Source organism: Gobius niger (assembly GCF_951799975.1).
Source record: "Gobius niger genome assembly, chromosome: 6".
Taxonomy (NCBI): domain Eukaryota; kingdom Metazoa; phylum Chordata; class Actinopteri; order Gobiiformes; family Gobiidae; genus Gobius; species Gobius niger.
Genome location: NC_136857.1, coordinates 30799448 through 30816623, shown reverse-complemented (window position 1 = coordinate 30816623; position 17176 = coordinate 30799448). Strand labels below are relative to the sequence as shown.

Here is a 17176-nt window from a genome sequence, read left to right as displayed (position 1 = left end):
AAAGCCTTGGTTTTGTTTCCAGTGCGGAGAGGATGGTCACATAGTTCCCAACTGTCCCAAGCAGCCAAATCCCAGCCTGGTGGAAGAAAAACGCCGCCAGCTTAAATGCAAGCAGCAATCCTGGGGAAAGGGGAAGCCATCAAACTAGAAGCAGCTTCTGCCGAGGGACAAGCGGGAGCTGCAACCAATGACTGTCCCCACGTTAACCATTCATCACCCCATTGCCCATTGCCTAAGGGGTTGGTGGGCACAAGAAGTACTGGTGAGATCAAGATTGGAGGGACCAACTTTCATTGCCTTTTTGACACGGGGTCCCAAGTCACCACAGTTTCACATTCCTTCTACAATACTTACCTCTCAGACCATGAAATAAAGCCATTGAATAATCTGTTGGAGGTAGAGGGTGCCAATGGACAATGTGTGCCTTACATCGGGTATGTGGAACTCTGTCTGACCTTCCCACCTGAGTTCATGGGAGAAGAAATGGACATCGACACCCTAGCTTTGGTCGTACCGGACCTGCGGACGACACAGCCCCCTGTTCTGATTGGCACCAACACTCTAGATGTCCTCTATGACCAGCACTGTTTATCACGCTCCGAGTTTCATCCTGTGCCTTTTGGATACAAGGCGGTGCACAAGATTCTGGAAATAAGACGCAAGCTAACAACCGACGACTATCATGGTGTTTTGAAGCTGCTGTCCACCATCCCACAGACCATTCCTGCCCGGAAGACTGTCGTGCTGGACGCGCATGCTGTTTGTCCGTTCCTGCGAGGTGAGAAAGAAGTGCTAATCCAACATCCGACCTCTTTCTCGTTGCCCGGTGGTTTGATGGTGAAATCTAGTCTTGTCGACCTACCTCCAGTCCAGCCTGTCCATCTACCAGTGGTAATCACCAACGAATCTGACCACGACGTTGTGATTCCTGCCAGAGCAGCCATCGCGGAGTTAAGTGCCATCCAGACTATCTTGCATAAAGAGCAAAGCGTTCATCAACCTTCCCACTGTACAGAACCAATTCCGACCAAGCTGAACTACAACTTCGGAGAGTCATCGCTTTCAGCTGAATGGAAGCAACGTGTAACAGCCATGCTCGACAGTATACCTGAGGTGTTCGCAAAGCATGAACTCGATTTTGGCTGTACGGACAAAGTCAAGCATGACATCAAGCTTTCCGATCCAACTGCTTTCAAGCAACGACCAAGACCGATACACCCTCAAGATGTGGATGCTGTTCGAAATCACATACATGAACTGTTACAATCTGGGGTTATACGTGAATCTAACTCACCCTTTGCTTCCCCGATAGTTGTGGTGCGAAAGAAAAATGGTTCTGTACGACTCTGTATCGATTATCGCAGGTTGAATGCACAGACGATCCGGGATGCGTACGCACTGCCGAAGCTGGAAGACACATTCTCAGCACTCGCTGGCTCCACATGGTTCTCTACGCTGGACTTGAAATCTGGGTACTACCAGATAGAGATGGAGGAAAGCGACAAGAGCAAGACGGCGTTCGTATGTCCACTTGGATTTTATGAATTCAACCGTATGCCTCAAGGGGTGACTAATGCCCCAAGCACCTTTCAACGTCTCATGGAGCGGTGCATGGGAGACTTGAATTTGAAAGAAGCGCTGGTGTTCATTGATGATCTGCTTGTGTTTGCACCAACACTGGAAGAGCATGAGCGACGTTTGATGAAAGTGCTCCAACGCCTGAAGGAGTTTGGACTGAAGTTATCCGTCGAAAAATGTGTTTTCTTCCAGACGTCGGTTCGCTACCTTGGGCATGTTGTTTCAACCGATGGTGTGAAGACCGACCCCGACAAGATTGCAACTTTAACGACCTGGCCTGTCCCGCAAAACCTCAAAGAACTCAGATCATTCCTTGGTTTTGCAGGGTACTACCGGCGGTTTGTGCAGGGGTATTCTTCCATTGTCAGACCCCTCAATGAGCTAACTTCTGGATATCCGCCCAGCCAGAAAAAGTCCAAACAAGTGGGGAAGTTGCAACATTACCTGAACCCAAAAGAACTATTTGCTGACCGTTGGACCCCTGCTTGCCAGCAAGCCTTCAAGGAGATAATCCAGAAGCTCACGGCTGCACCAGTCCTCGCCTTTGCTGATCCGAGGAAACCCTACATCTTGCACACGGATGCAAGCTGTACTGGCCTTGGTGCAGTATTGTATCAAGAGGATGATGGACGAAACCGGGTGGTGGCATATGCTAGCAGAGGCCTTTCACGCGGTGAAAGCAGATACTCCGCACATAAACTTGAGTTTTTGGCGCTCAAATGGGCGGTCACGGAGAAATTCACCGACTACTTGTACGGATCGGAGTTCACTGTAGTGACTGATAGTAATCCTTTAACATATTTGCTGACTTCTGCAAAATTGGATGCTACCAGCTACCGATGGCTCTCCGCCCTGTCAACCTTTGCATTCAAGATTGTATATCGAGCTGGGAAGTTGAATGCTGATGCTGACGGACTCTCTCGGCGACCTCATGCTGAACTATTAGAGGATGCCCTATCCCAAAAGGAGAGAGAGAGAATTCTGAAGTTCACAGAACAACACCTAGAGGATCCATTCTGTGTGTCTATCGACCAGCATTCCGTCCAGACAGTTTTGTAAATGATCTGCAGTTCTCTTCCCTCGTTGTGCCATCCCTCTCTGATGTTGAGATTGCTGCCAAGCAACGAGCTGATCCGGTCCTTCAGCACATTGTGGCTCAGTTGGAGAGAGGAGAGACTCCGCCGCCATCTCTGAGGGAACAGCTCCCCGATCTGCCATTACTCCTGCGAGAGCTTCCACGTCTGGAGCTCCATAATAATGTTCTCGTCAGGAGGAGGACTATCGGCGGGGAGCCCAGTTACCAACTCGTCCTTCCGGAGGAATGTCGGCCTGATGTCTTCTTCCAGCTTCACGATCAAATGGGTCACTTGGGCACAGAGAGAACACTGGACCTTATCAGATCCCGTTTCTTCTGGCCACGCATGTCTGTCTACGTCTGTGACCGGATTAAAAGATGTGAACGATGCATTCGACGGAAAGCACAACCAGAAAAAGCTGCACCCCTTGTCAACATCAGAACATCCAGGCCTCTAGAACTTGTTTGCCCACTTGTTTGCCCACCCCGAATCAACGAGCCAAGACGGTTGCGAAAGCCCTATGGGACAACTACCTGGTCCATTACGGAATCCCGGAGCGACTCCATAGTGATCAAGGGCGCGATTTCGAATCTCACACTATCAAAGAGCTCTGTCAAATGGCCGGAATCCACAAAATCAGGACCACACCTTACCATCCTCGTGGCAATCCTGTGGAACGATTCAATCGGACTCTACTGAACATGTTGGGCACTCTACCAGATCAGGATAAAGCACACTGGAAAGATTTCGTCAAGCCGCTTGTACATGCTTACAACTGTACTCGTAATGACGTCACAGGATACTCCCCATATGAACTTATGTTCGGTCGACAACCCCGCCTTCCCGTTGATTTGGCTTTTAGGCTGCCTGTGTCTGAAAAACCGTCTACGTCGCACTCGCAGTATATTGAAAAGCTTAAATCACATCTGGAAGACAGCTATAGGATTGCCGCCGAGAACTCTGAAAAGGTTATGGGGAGGAACAAGCTCCGATTCGACAAGCACGTCACGGCTTCAGAACTCTTTGTTGGAGACAGAGTTCTGGTCAGAAATGTCAACCTCCGAGGCAAGCCCAAACTTGCGGATCGATGGGAGCCAGATGTGTATATCGTCCAGAAGAGAGCCGGCACTCTTCCAGTATACACAGTCAAACCCGAAAGCAAAGATCGCCCCATCAGAACTCTCCACCGAGATTTGTTGCTGCCTTGTGGCTACTTGTCGCCAGCTTCCAAGCCTGAACTAGCAAAGACCACCTCAGTTGAGTTATCGCCTCCAGTGATCCCTGAAAGCTTTGATTCTCCAGACCCTGAGGATGATCTGCAAGAACTGTTCATACCTTACTTGCCTGACACCTCTAGCTCCTCTCCCACCTGCATTACCACTGTGGTGGATTTCCCTGTTCCAGCGCTTGCAGTTCCTCCCGTCGTCCTGTCTGTGATTCCACCTGGCCAGCGTTCACAGCCTGCCTCTGAAGAAACTGCTGACGTGGAACGGATAGTGGAGTCTGGACCTGAACCTACGATTGACTCTGACCCAGAACCACATGAGCAGTGTGTGGATGCGGAACTTTCGAATGACTCTAGCTTTGATGCTGCTGATGGCCCTGAGCTGCCCCCAGAGGAAAGCACCTCCTCTGATCCAGAACCTGTATCTGCTCAGGAGCCGGTCAACCTTTCAAGTGCTTCCGAATCATCCCCTGTACCTGAACTGTCTAGCCCAGACTCTGAACCCCAAGCACAACGTTCTGTTCGAGTTCGTCGGCCGCCTAGTCGCCTGCAGTATTCGACGCTTGGGAATCCGCTTCTGCATAGCATTCAGTCCCTGTTCCATGGGCTCAGCACTGTGTTTGCCTCTGCTCTCCAACTAGATGGGGCCCCTCCGACCTCTGCTCCCTGTGATGGCGCTGTGTGCTGTCAGCCTCCTGCATGTCCGAGGCCGTACATGAGTATAGGGGGGGAACCTGTAACCCGCATTTAGTAGAGCCTTTTATTTTTGCGGGTCCACTTCCTGCGCCACCCCAAACTTCCAACTTCCTACAAGTTACGGGTCACGCGGGTTCACTTCCTCTCCGTCTCCACTGTGGCTGTGGCATGATATTTCGGCGTCCCCAAACAAATGAACGACACGCTCCAAGCTTAGCGATTCAAGTTCTGAATCCTAGGTAAGTCTTTTGCCATCCGCTTCTCAACCTATATTATGTCTCGTTTTGCCGTGTGATTGCTCACGGAAGCGTTACTTTGACTATAGTTGCTGCCGTTCCTCAACCAGAGCCCCTGTCTGGTTCCGCTGTGTTTAGACGTCGGGCCGCGCCTGGAGACTCCGCGCTAAACATTCTAAAACTCAAAGGTAAATTGTTTGTTTGTTCTATCGTGAAAGCCGAATTGTAGGCATTGCTTTAAACTATTAGCTTCTTCGCTAATCTAAAGAATTATTGCCGTTTTGAGCGTTTTTTGTCACTTTCGTGACTACCGCTGAAATGGTTACATGTTTGGTGGCCATTGAAGCCCATTGATTTTAACGTAGCTACGTAGATCCTTTCCTGAATATTGCACAATACCAATTCGAATACCAAACTCTGCATTTGTGTTTGGATTATTCGACCACTGAATTTAAAGGTGCACTTTGTTTATTATTTTTCTCAATGTGATTTGAGTTGTTTTGATTCTGAACACAACTTTCAGATACAATTCACAGTGTGGGGTAACATCATTACACATGAGTGTAATATGCATTTGCATTCAGCATGTATGTTTATGCATATTGATTTATTTATTTATTGATATTGATTTACTTTATTTCGTTGGTTACTTTAGTAACTAGGTTACTTAACCTGTGTTTTTGGCCTTGTAGGTCAGGTTTTTTGTATGGAACCAACAAAGTCCAATCCTACCCCATGAACTCTTGAACTCTCGATCGTCCCAACTCGAGGACTCCTAACGAGATGGCGAGCTACGAACCCTCGGACCTATATGTGGTAGGATAAGCAAAACACACATCCATCCGATACGTTTGAACTCTGCCCTAACTGGATTACCGCTCAACTCGAACTCTATTCCGGCCGTGGGACATATCGGGACGGGTTTTTTTTCCCCCTTTCCCCTTTTATTTGGGTTTTCTTTTCCCCTCCCATTCGTTGGCGGCGCGTTGCTCCGCCCTCGAACTGTCCAAACTATTTTGTGTTCCTGTACTCCTGTTGTTACTTCATGTGCTTGAAGAATACACTAAAACTGAATTCCATGGCTCTGGTATAATCATTCACAACCCAGGCTCCGTGACGAACCATCTTCTGTGCATTCTAGCTTTCGCAGTCAACCGCCTAGCCTTTACATGTTACAACTGGTTTCTTCACATAAATGTGCGTCTCTGTGGCCGTGTTTTTACTGTTTTCTTCTTGAGCAATGATTACGAGTAAATAATATTGTCACTGTCAATCAGTTGTCTTTCATTTTCATTTTCGTCTTTCAGTAGAGATATTGTTACATGTTGTAGTACAGCATAAACCTACTTCGGTATTCAAAATGGCCACTATAGAAACAAAAGTCACATGACTGAAAAGCGCGCTATTTCACGGTTATATATGCACCATTAATCTTAAACAAACATGGTGGCGGCGAGTCAAAAGAGCTCCTATATCTGGAGTCAAGAGAAAACAGAGTTTTTTATTTTAACCATGGAAGAACTAGGGATTATTTTAGATGGAAAAATGCGTTGTAATTTGGATTTATGTAAAACTGTGGCCGATCATTTAAAGTTGGCTGGTTTTCCTCCGCGCTCTCAAACAGGTGCGTTGAATTAGATTGAAAAGACAAAACCAGGAGGCTGCCAACTTTAATTCCATTATTTTATCATGTAAATGCGGGATTTCAGTTGACATATAAACACCACATCTCGAGCACATGTAAACGCACTCTGACATGTACTTTGGTCATCCTGGTATAGTGTTACACCACATTAAGAGTACGATACAAAATCACCAAACATTGACATCAGCATCAGAAAACCCCACATGGGTGTTTTCCGGTCTGTCCTGTTCCACTGCTGTAGAAATGGCCCTATTGTTTCTTTTGTTCAACTGCAGAGGTTCGTGTTCTCAAAGCGCTGCGGGCAAATGAGCTGTACCCGGTGTGTTGTTTTTGGAGCGTCCGTTTGGCGTGACCAGTGTGGGGAGCGTACCTGTGTTGGTGGGCAGCACCTTGTCGTACCCGAACAGCCTGCAGATGTGCTCCTCGTACAGGCCCAGCAGGCTGTTGTGGAAGGCCCTGGACGTCTGGGTGAGCTTGGCGGTCTGAGCGTGCAGCGCCGAGAGGATGCGCGGGTGTCTGTGGCCGTGGTTCAGAGAGCTGCACGCGCTCAGGAAGTCGTAGTACTGATGCCCTTCCACGTCCCACACAAACACACCTGCAAACAAGCACAGTCAACTCGTCTGGCCTCCTCTGACCACAGGGGAACTGCTGTTTGATTCCCAGGAGCAGTTCGGCGTCCGCGCAGTAAAGTGAAGATATTAATGCACGGATGTCAAACTACTCCTGGTATTATTACGCCTTACAATATAGTTCCCCCTTTTATCCTCTTAGAAAATCCACATTGTTTCATTTTGTGTAGTTATACTTAGTAGTGTAACACTTCTCGTAACCATATTTAAATAGGGAAAACGTGGAAGAGCTTGGTCGCTTCTATCTTGACCTGGTTTGGAGCTATAGAGGAGAGAGGGAGAGGCTAAATGCTAACGCCGTCTGTGCTGTGTTTACGTGATAGAAGGCACGGGGGAAGACCAGACAGGTCCTAAAGAACTTGTCTAAGATAAGGTAAGAACATATCTCAGTATGTAAAAACGGTGGCCTATTCCTTTAAGTTATTTCCCCATAGGTGCTTGTTTATACACAACGGATGTTTCACTGTTTGCATGAGTCCACCATAATAAATATTACATTTTAAAACATGACTCATTAGTTCTTTTTAAGCACATAAATCATCTTGAAGAAATTAAAAAGTCACCTTGGTAAGTCTTCAAAAAGTAATCAAAAGTAAGCAACTCAAAATCAGATGACAATCTTCCTTCTTAAAATGCTGACAATGTGTGGAAATATAAATACATGGCTACATTTATTTGACGAGCTTTGGCAGCAGATTTGTAAAAAGCTCCACACACCAGCGCTGACGGACATTTGGGGTCGTCGTGTGTGTATTTTGCAGCTTCAGTGCTTTCAGTTGCTATCACAAATGACGGTTTCAGACCTCATTTTAGTTCTATACCATCTATATTATTATACACGATATCTTGTATTAACCAATCATCAGTTTAAAGGGATATTTCAGGATTTTTGACATAGGGCCTCATTTCCTAGTTATCCAGAGTGTTGCTGATTTCTGGAGATATTATTTTTTGTAATTCATGCAATTCTTATATTTGAAGAGTTAAGTGGCGCTAGGCTAATGCATGTCTATGGTATCAGTTGGCCTGCAGTAAAAACAGTCTGACCTGGACAGGGTTATCTCAGAGGGAGATTTCACACTGGTCTCACAGCACCTCCATCAGTGACTGAATCTTCCACATTGCACTTGACCTCTGTGATAAGCTTCTAAGCATCTAAGAGACCTAGAGGTGTATTAGTGTGTGCGGCTCTGCAGTGCGTACCTTCTCCTCTCTCCAGGATGACAGGGACCGGCTTATAGATACAAGCTCCATACTTGTGCTCCAGAGAGAAGAGCTCCTCGGAGGTAGAGCCGCCCCCGGGCTGCAGCCGGGGCGGGGCTGAGGAGGCCGGCCGAGCCAAGGCCCGGAGGAGGAGAGGGGTGGTCTGGGAGAGGCGGCGGCTCACGGGAAACATCTCTGCAACACACATGAGATTGGGACAGTGTTAGATGTTGGGCTGAAGGGTCATCGCAATAAAACATGTTACTCCAAACATTAAAGGCACGCCCACTTTCATTTTGTCTTTCAAATCTGACCTCTATTTCACCAGGAAAGTCCCTGTATGACTCAAAATCTCCTTTATGGACGTACTGGTCTGTCTTGTCCAATGGTTTTGTGTCCCCTTTATGAATGGAGCGCATGAATGAGCGGTTGGTGGTGCACAGCAAATGAAGATTTTTGCTCAAAATGTCATGTCCGATGGTTTCGTATTTATCCATTTTGTGAATTTAGCATAGGGCAGAATCATCAGGTTTCTTTGGCATATTGTGTTGCAATCACAATATGCCAATCTCATTATATACAATCTCATTATATTCAGATTGTGTTGAATATAATGAAATCAAGGAGCATGACATTTCCTGGGACAGGGATAAGACTGAATGACCGAATTTTTAAGAGCTGATCTTGGTAATAAATAAATGGAACCGTTAAACTGGTGAAGGCAAAATGTAGACTTCAGTATTAGGAATAAGTCTGGACTAGTTTAATGATATTTTCATTTCAGTTTTGTAATGGCTCAGTGAACTGCCGCACATTTAGGCGCTCCGCTTTGATCTAAATTAGTAATCTGTTTCAGTTTTGGTCTGTAAACGCCCGTATTGCCGGTGGACGTCTTACAATGATGTCAGATTATTACAGTGGGGAAAAAAAAGTATTTGGTCAGCTCCTCATAGACTTCATATTGGATTTTGGTCAAATACCTTCAACATGCGTATGTAAGACTAATGCATTATTACTATTATCATTTTGATAAAGTTTGGCAAAAGAACTCTCTCTCACTCTCACTTTGGTATAAGAACTCTCTCTCACTCTCACTTTGGTATAAGAACTCTCTCTCACCCCCAAAAGTCCTATGTGGTGCAGTGCAGACTCCATTAAATAAGGAGATCCAAGGGGTCTCAAGCAGGGGCGGACTGGGACTGCAAAACAGCCCTGGACTCTGACCAGCCTGGCCCAAATTAGCGTAAATGTGCACTTCCACAAATACATATTAACCTCTTACCCCCCGCCTTAACACTAACGAGTGCATTTTCCCCAGTTTGGTTTTTATTATTATTTTTTTGATTGGTATCATCAGCAAAAAGAACGTGAAAGGTGGTCGTAGAAACAGAAGCAAAATCATTAATATAAATAATAAATAATAATGGTCCCAAAATTGAACCTTGTGGCACACCACACTCCACGGAATTCCTTTTAGATTCATGTTTTTTTATACTTTACCCAAATCTACAAGGTTCTCGACTGGAGATCAAATATGTAACGCCTCATTTGAAAGCTAAGACCTACAAAAGTGATGGAAACTTTTCGTCACGTCGCCACATTTTTGTCATATTTTTGTTGTTTTTTTAAAATTATTATTTCTATCATTTTTTGTTGTGTTTTTTTGTCTGTGTTTTTCTCATATTTTCATCCTCTTTTTGTCGCTATTTTGATGCTTTTCTTTTCAGCCCTCAGATTTGGGTAAAGCTCGGTTGAGGCGGGACCGGTGGCCCTCGAGCCAGTGGCCCTTCTGTGCTCTTCCAGAATGGACATATGGCCAGTCCGCCCCTGGTCTCAAGGGGTCCGTGGGTGGAAAAAGGTTTAGTGAATTTAACTGATTTGACAGGGACCATGTACAGGAGCATTAATCAGCATATGAAACGATGCTTTGTAATTTGTAGTTTTTGGAGCTCATCTCCATCTGCGGGCCCCGAGAACACTAAACCAGGGGGAGGCAAGTTTGCTCGGTGGAGGGGCCAGGATATTTCATCGTCAAAAGACCAAGGGCCAGGACCAATTGAAGCAAAGCATCACTTTCTACATATGCCAGTGTTGTACATCATATACACTGGAAAAATGTCCGCCATAAATTAGATAAATTACTTAAAATTGCTTGATGAAGTTTTTTTTTTTTTTTTTTTTAATAAATTTGAGTCGGTTTGAACTAAACTAAGATAAGATAAAAACAATTGAGCAATTAGAAATCCCACTGGGAATCAAATAAACTTTTACTGTAAAAAATATTTCTTTTTCACTTGAAATTAAACAAAATTATCTGAAAAAGTGAGTGCTTGTTCCATTGGCAAGAATATGTTTTATCTGCTTTAAGGCCAGACCAAATCCACTCAATCTTCAGATTTAATCTCTTAATTCAAGTAGATTTAAGTAATTTCTTGGTATTCTTAGAGTATTCTTTTAGGATTATAGCCTAAAAGGGTGCTCTGCTAAGACATTATAATGAATTGACAGTATTTTTCACTTCTAGAGTACTGTAACAGGCATTTGATTTCTGATTTGGGGCATAATATTTCTCAAAATCATCTCCAGGGCCAGAGTTGGATGATGGAGGGCCGGTTTTGGCCCCCGGGCCTGACGTTGCCTGCTCTAACCCACGGCCTGCCCTTCTCACATATAAAGTTTCATTGTTTTTGGAGAAAAATGCCGATTGTCTTTGTGCTGTTTTTGGTTTTGGCACACTGGATGTTGATCTTGTTCTGACTCTGATCAGGTTTAATGGACAAACCTTTTTTAGTGGGGAGATTAAACAGAGATTACCCGGCACTTGGCTCCAGGGAAGTCGTCTGTCAGCGCGGTGACCTCACCTGACAACAATCTGTGCACCAAAAGCACACCAACCCCCACGAGGAAGAGAAGTGGTCTTCTTCCTGTCCCCCGGGCGACTCTCTTTTTACTGAAGGACTTTGAGGATAATATCACGATACTGCACTGTGTTAAGTATGTTGTCATCTCTGTTTGCATGTATTTCGTCAGTCAGTTTTATGGTTAAGGCTCTGTTTAAAGTGGTTTATTGTGGCCCAGAGTCTCAGACCTATACCGCCCCGAACGCATTTCCAAGACCCCCGTTGTTCAGTCACACGGTCCGCTGTCAGGCTGACCAGTGCTCGGTTCCTGAAATCCCTCTAACACCAATACGAGCGGAAGTTTTTTACAGCCGGTGAACATGACCCTGCAGGTACCGGTCGTTCCAAGTAGAATGCAGAAAAACAAAACAAAAAGATGATCCGATTACCGCAGATCTAGACGAGAGTGTATTCTGCCTTGTCTCTGGGCATCTTTTTATTATCACCAGAGAGGGCATCGGTTTGCAGGTTTGTGTTTCAGGGAGTTTTTAGAAACCATCTCGTGGGGCAGCAGTGAGGTCAAGTTACTTTCAGTTCATCACTAGCCTGTATGTAGTTTCACCTCTCTCTATCCCTGTGTAACGGATTGAACCAGAGTTAGATCTTTCCAAATGCTCTCCGAACAACAAATACGTCCGGGAAGCAGCTGTTGCAAGCCTTTCTCATAAAAAACTACTAAAACATTTGGACACTGCAGTGTGTTATGGCTGGTGTACACTATACGTTTTTTTTCCCCATAAGATTTCTAGATGTCACATTGCACCACGTGGGGATTCTAAAATCGTAAGCCAGAGCCAAAATACAGTGAGCCACTGTACGATGGTTCAAAGAATCATAGTCCAAAGTTTTGTTGTAGCAGTGCACCCGACTTAAAGGAACAGACCACTGTTTTTCCATACTGAGATATGTTCTTACCTGAGCTTAGACGAGTTGATGAGTACCTGTCTGGTCTTTGTACATGCCCTCAGTCATGCAAAACAACCAAAGATGTTGTTAGCATTTGGCCTCTCCCAAAGTATTCCTACAGCTCCAAACGGGGGTGAAGTTGGAAGAGACCAAGCATTTCCACGGGCACAAAGACCAGACAGTTACGTATCAACTCGTCTAAGCTCAGGTAAGAACACATCACAGTATGGAAGAACTGTGTGCCTTCAGTCACGCAAAAAGACTTAAGATGTTGTTAGCATCTGGCCTCTCCCAGCATATTCCTATAGCTCCAAACGGGAGTGAAGATGGAACACATCTCAGGATGGAAGAACTGTGGCCTTTTCCTTTAAGATGGATTTACCAGTCGTGACTCGTCCCATGGCTTTTTCTCCACTTTTAATATTGTTTTCAGCCAATGTTAGTCTCTGGGAAAATGTTTGCTCGTGCCCACAAACATGGCGGATCTCCATGGTAACAGTGATTTTATAACATTCCATCTCTAACTCCTTTGATTCCAGTTCACGTGCAATAACGAGCTGCACTTTGTCTATGTGCGCAATAACTGTTATGGTATTTCACTGTATGATACATTTTCTCGAGCAGAGAAGGTTCTGGTGGATCTGTTCTTTACTCGAGGAATATGAGAACGGAGCACTTTCACTCCACTCCATCTGAAAGACAAATATATCCTCCGCTACAAAAATGAACTGCCTATTTTGTCCAATGTAAAAATGTTATGATACACACTCCAGAACAGCAGATGGCGCTGCAGACGTACGTTCAATGTCACTGAACCACTACAGGGAAGAAAGTTTGTCCCTATCGTGTTGCCATACTGAATTTAGGAATGAAATGCCATGTTTTTGATGACTAAGAATGGGTACTTTGAATGCTTTAATATTCTGTACAGTGAATACTTGAGTTTGACCTTAAAGTGGAACTAAACATCTAAATCCATTAACAGTCTACAAAGATCTGCCAAAGTGGGCCGCGCCTGGTTGGACTATAACGGCACAAAGGCCAAGCGTCATACTGTATAATCATTGGATCTTTTAGTAACATTGGATTGTGCCACTTTTACTTTCACTGGACTAATATTTGAGCAATTGCATCTTTACTTTTACTGAAGAAGTATTGAAATGAAGTACTGAGGCCACCTCTGCCCTCAAACGCTCCCATCCAGCTCCACTCTGTTTGAACATGCAGTGAATGTCCCCGGGGAACAAACGCATCAACACTGGCCTCAGCATCGGTTCTCGGCAGCGTTCAAACAGAACCACACCTCAGTGTCTCTGGGAAAACTGTGAAGTAAACTCAGCTTACTGCCTCTGGCAAACGGAGCACTCGCGATGGTCGAGACACCGAGGATCCTCCCAAGTGAGAAACAGCCGCTGTCTAAGTCCGCCCTGGGTCCCGTGTGATTTTGTTACTTCAGTTCTTCTTGTTTCTGAATTTTGTGGTGTTTTGCTCAGTTATTAAACATCACCCATTTTTGTCACATTCAAAGCCATGACAGAACCCTTTCAAAAATCTAATTGGAATTAAATTACTACATGCCCACGTTCAAGATAATGTTCTTAAAGGAACAGGCCACTGTTTTTCCATACTGAGATATGTTCTTACCTGAGCTTAGACGAGGTGATGTGTACCTGTCTGGTCTTTGTGTGTGCCCTCAGTCACGGAAAACGACCAAAGATGTTGTTAGCATTTGGCCTATCCCAGTATATTCCTATGGCTCCAAAGCTGGAAGCTACCACGCTCTTCCACGGGCACAAAGACCAGACAGGTACGTATCAACTCGTCTAAGCTCAGGAAAGACCATATCACAGTATGGAAGAACTGTGGCCGGTTCCTTTAAACTGCTACCTGCCAGCTTAGGGTTTGCAATTATGCATATCCAAATCTCAAAGCGTATTGACTGGAGAGTTTGTGGCCTATATGTTAGTGTGATATCGCATTTGAAAGCCAAGACCTTCTAGTTTCTAAAAGATGGGGTTAGCACAACATTCGGCTGCATTCCAACATCTGAGCTGTGTCTCATACCAGAGGTGGCATCACTCAACAAATACCCCACCTAGGAGCGAGGCCTATACAGGAAGGCAGGTGACCTTACTTAGGTAAAGCAAATGTATTTGTGTAGCAGCACCTCAGAGTGCTTTAGAGTGCTTTAGAAGAAAACGCCATTTGGAAATGCAGCCAAATCAAAAAGATGACTCGACATGGTCTAATTGGTCTAAATGACCTTTCGCAAAAGCCTACGAAATGTTAGCTAGCTCCGGCCAGAAGTGGAGTTAATAAAACTTTCAGATGCTGCATACTTTATACTTTCATATATTTAGGACAAAGCTCATGTTTATTCAACCAAATGTCACGCAGCAAAACTGTCCATCATTTCACACTCATAGAGTTTGGAAACCTCCAGGGACCAGCAGTGGATTGTGGGATAGTTTTTAGCTCCGTATGGGTTTGTTGAGGAACATCCCGAACTCTTTTGGATGCTCCTTTTCACGGCTGATGATGAGGCATTTCCTGGTCAATGATGAGAAGGATGATGCAGCCTTTGTGCTTTTGTAGCTGGAAAGTTCTTTCTAATTTCAATATTTGAATATTTTCTATTGCAAATACTGGTCAAATTTTGATGGACAAACTTTTACTTGAACAGTAGTATCAGTACTTTTTCCTCAAGTTATGAAAAAATCCCTGGAGCTATACCTTCAATGCAACCTGTCATTGGACTGACACTGCCGGGTAAGTTCTCATCTTGTGTTGAAACATGAGCGTCATTGTTAAGTTAGCGAGCTTGCTAAACCAGCAGGAGCAGAGTGCACTTCTAACTTCAGTCTGAAAGTTACGGCTTTCTCATTCTTACGACCTGTAACCTCTCAGGCTTAAGCCTTACGTATAACTCGTACGGCCAGTCCAGGTTAGGCAGTATTAGCTCGGCTCTAATGTTAGCAGGCAGTGTTTTTTCAGCTCGTTTATCGGCTTTGAGGTATGATTGGACAATGATCGTTTGGGTTTTGCGAAAGGTCAATTGACAGTAGCTGACACTGAGGACACACAACGGAAGAAACCATTTAGAACTTCCATCCATGCATCCATTTTCTTCTGCTTTACACGGTTTAAACTCCTGATATGACTTTACCACATTTCTGTCACGCGTGCACTAAATGAAGAGTGTTAAGACTGTTAAGTCTTGAATCCAGTGTTGGCCACAGGATGGAGCAGGTTCTGAAACCCTCTGCTAGGGCTGCTCGATTATTGAAAAAATAATAATCACGATTATTTTTGTCATAATTGAAATCCCGATTATTCAAACGATTATTTGTTGCCTTTAAAAAAAAGTCTTTAGATATTTATTAATAAAAAAACAAACTAATATGAATATTTTCTGAAGAGTCATAAAAGTACACATGATTTCAAGTTTGCCTCGATTAAGGAGAGGTCTCTGTTTCACACCTGCCCCCTGCTGGCCCGCCCTCACACCTGCGCAAGTAAACTGAGCAGCGCGGCCTGATGACATCATCACACAGCGCTGTTTGTTTATATGTCAGGCAAAAGCATGAGCCATGGCACCTGAAATGTGAAAATAATCCCAGTGCCATGAAATAATGCAACTCTGCTTTGCCAAAAAAAATAACTAAATAGTTTTTTTTTCTTTTTTTTCGATTATGCTAATTTTGTACGCGTTGCACAGCCCTACGTTCTGTATCCTCAGGCTACCACCAAACACAATTTCAACAATTGATTATTTGATTAAGGACAAACTCCTAAATCCTCTTGAACATTTTTAGAATAGATCCAAATTCATCCAAGGTCTCTCCACAATCTTAGAATAGTAAAAAAAAAAACGAATGGTCCCCACATACAACACAGAGTTCCCGACAGCATCATCAACACAGAATAACTGAGTCAACCCACACTGTAAAGGTCCTACAATGTCAGGTGTTGTTTGTTGCTCCGCGCAGCAGCAGGGGGCTTTGACTCCAAAGGGGAACATTGTCTTTTGGAGCTCGACAGTCGATGCCCCGACTGACTGGTGCCGGAACTCAAAATCCGATTCATAATCTTTATAAATTGAGAGTTTAATCTCTGTGCTAGCTACTGACCACCGTGCAGATAATGAAGTAAATATTCAGTTTAAAATGGTGTGTTTTCTGTCCGTGAGTTACCACAGGCCTATTAGCTGCAATTGTTCTTTTAAACGTCTATGGAGATTCTGAATGGGATTTTCACTTCGGCACCGAGGAGGAGCTTCGGCTGTTTAGGGTTGATCCCCATCAGGGAAGTTTGCTCTCTGCATTTGACCCATCCTCAGCGCCGTAGGGGTGAGCTGTAGGAGCAGTGATGGGTGAACCTATACGTGTTTTTAGTGGTATGGGAAACCGGAGGAAACCTATGCAATACACAGAAATACAAAAATATGGTATCCAACAAAAACAAAAGTCACTAAAGCAGATTTGAAATGTTTTGCACCTGAAGTTATAAGTGCTTGATACATTTCACAGTGGGGGGTCCCGAGATGTTGGTCCAGGGATTTTAGGATTTGCATTTGAGAGTGCGCACAGTGAGGCTGTATCTGATCAAACTCACCTAAAGATACACCAGACCAGGAAACACCCCGCTGTGAGTGAGTTTCCCTTTTCCTCATGGTTACTACCATGGAACCTGTTGTCCAAACTTGTCAGGAATCTGGGGAATCCCACAACAACCAGCCGGCCGTCATGAATTTGAGTTCTACAGGAGGAGGCCCAGGTTTGGACTGGCCAAGGACTAAGACCAAGGACCAAGAGAATTCTTAAACCAAACGGGAGCATCACGATGTCTACAGTATTTGAAAGGGTTTCCACGAGGCGTTCAAAGTCATTAGGTCAAATTAAATGGATATTTCAGGATTTTTGACATAGGGCCTCATTTCCTTGTTATCCAGAGCTGATGTCTGGAGATATTTTTTTTGTAATTCATGCAGTTCTTATATTTGAAGAGTTAAGTGGCGCTAGGCTAGTGCATTTCTATGGTATCAGCTAGCTTGCATTAAAAACAGTCTTACGCACTCCACAG

The 17176-nt window shown here is 44.6% G+C and overlaps 1 protein-coding gene across 1 annotated transcript in view; it reads right to left on the bottom strand.

Annotated features, from left to right (window-relative positions):
- LOC306964138 (ornithine aminotransferase, mitochondrial-like) overlaps positions 1 to 17176 on the bottom strand; it is a 32835-nt gene that overhangs the window by 11455 nt on the left and 4204 nt on the right. The window contains exons 2-3 of the mRNA XM_079558051.1: positions 8289 to 8483; positions 6827 to 7051 (exon numbers count right to left, since the gene is read on the bottom strand). Of these exons, the coding sequence (XP_079414177.1) occupies positions 6827 to 7051; positions 8289 to 8481 (418 nt within the window). The 5' untranslated portion in view covers positions 8482 to 8483. The remainder of the gene's footprint in view (positions 1 to 6826; positions 7052 to 8288; positions 8484 to 17176) is intronic.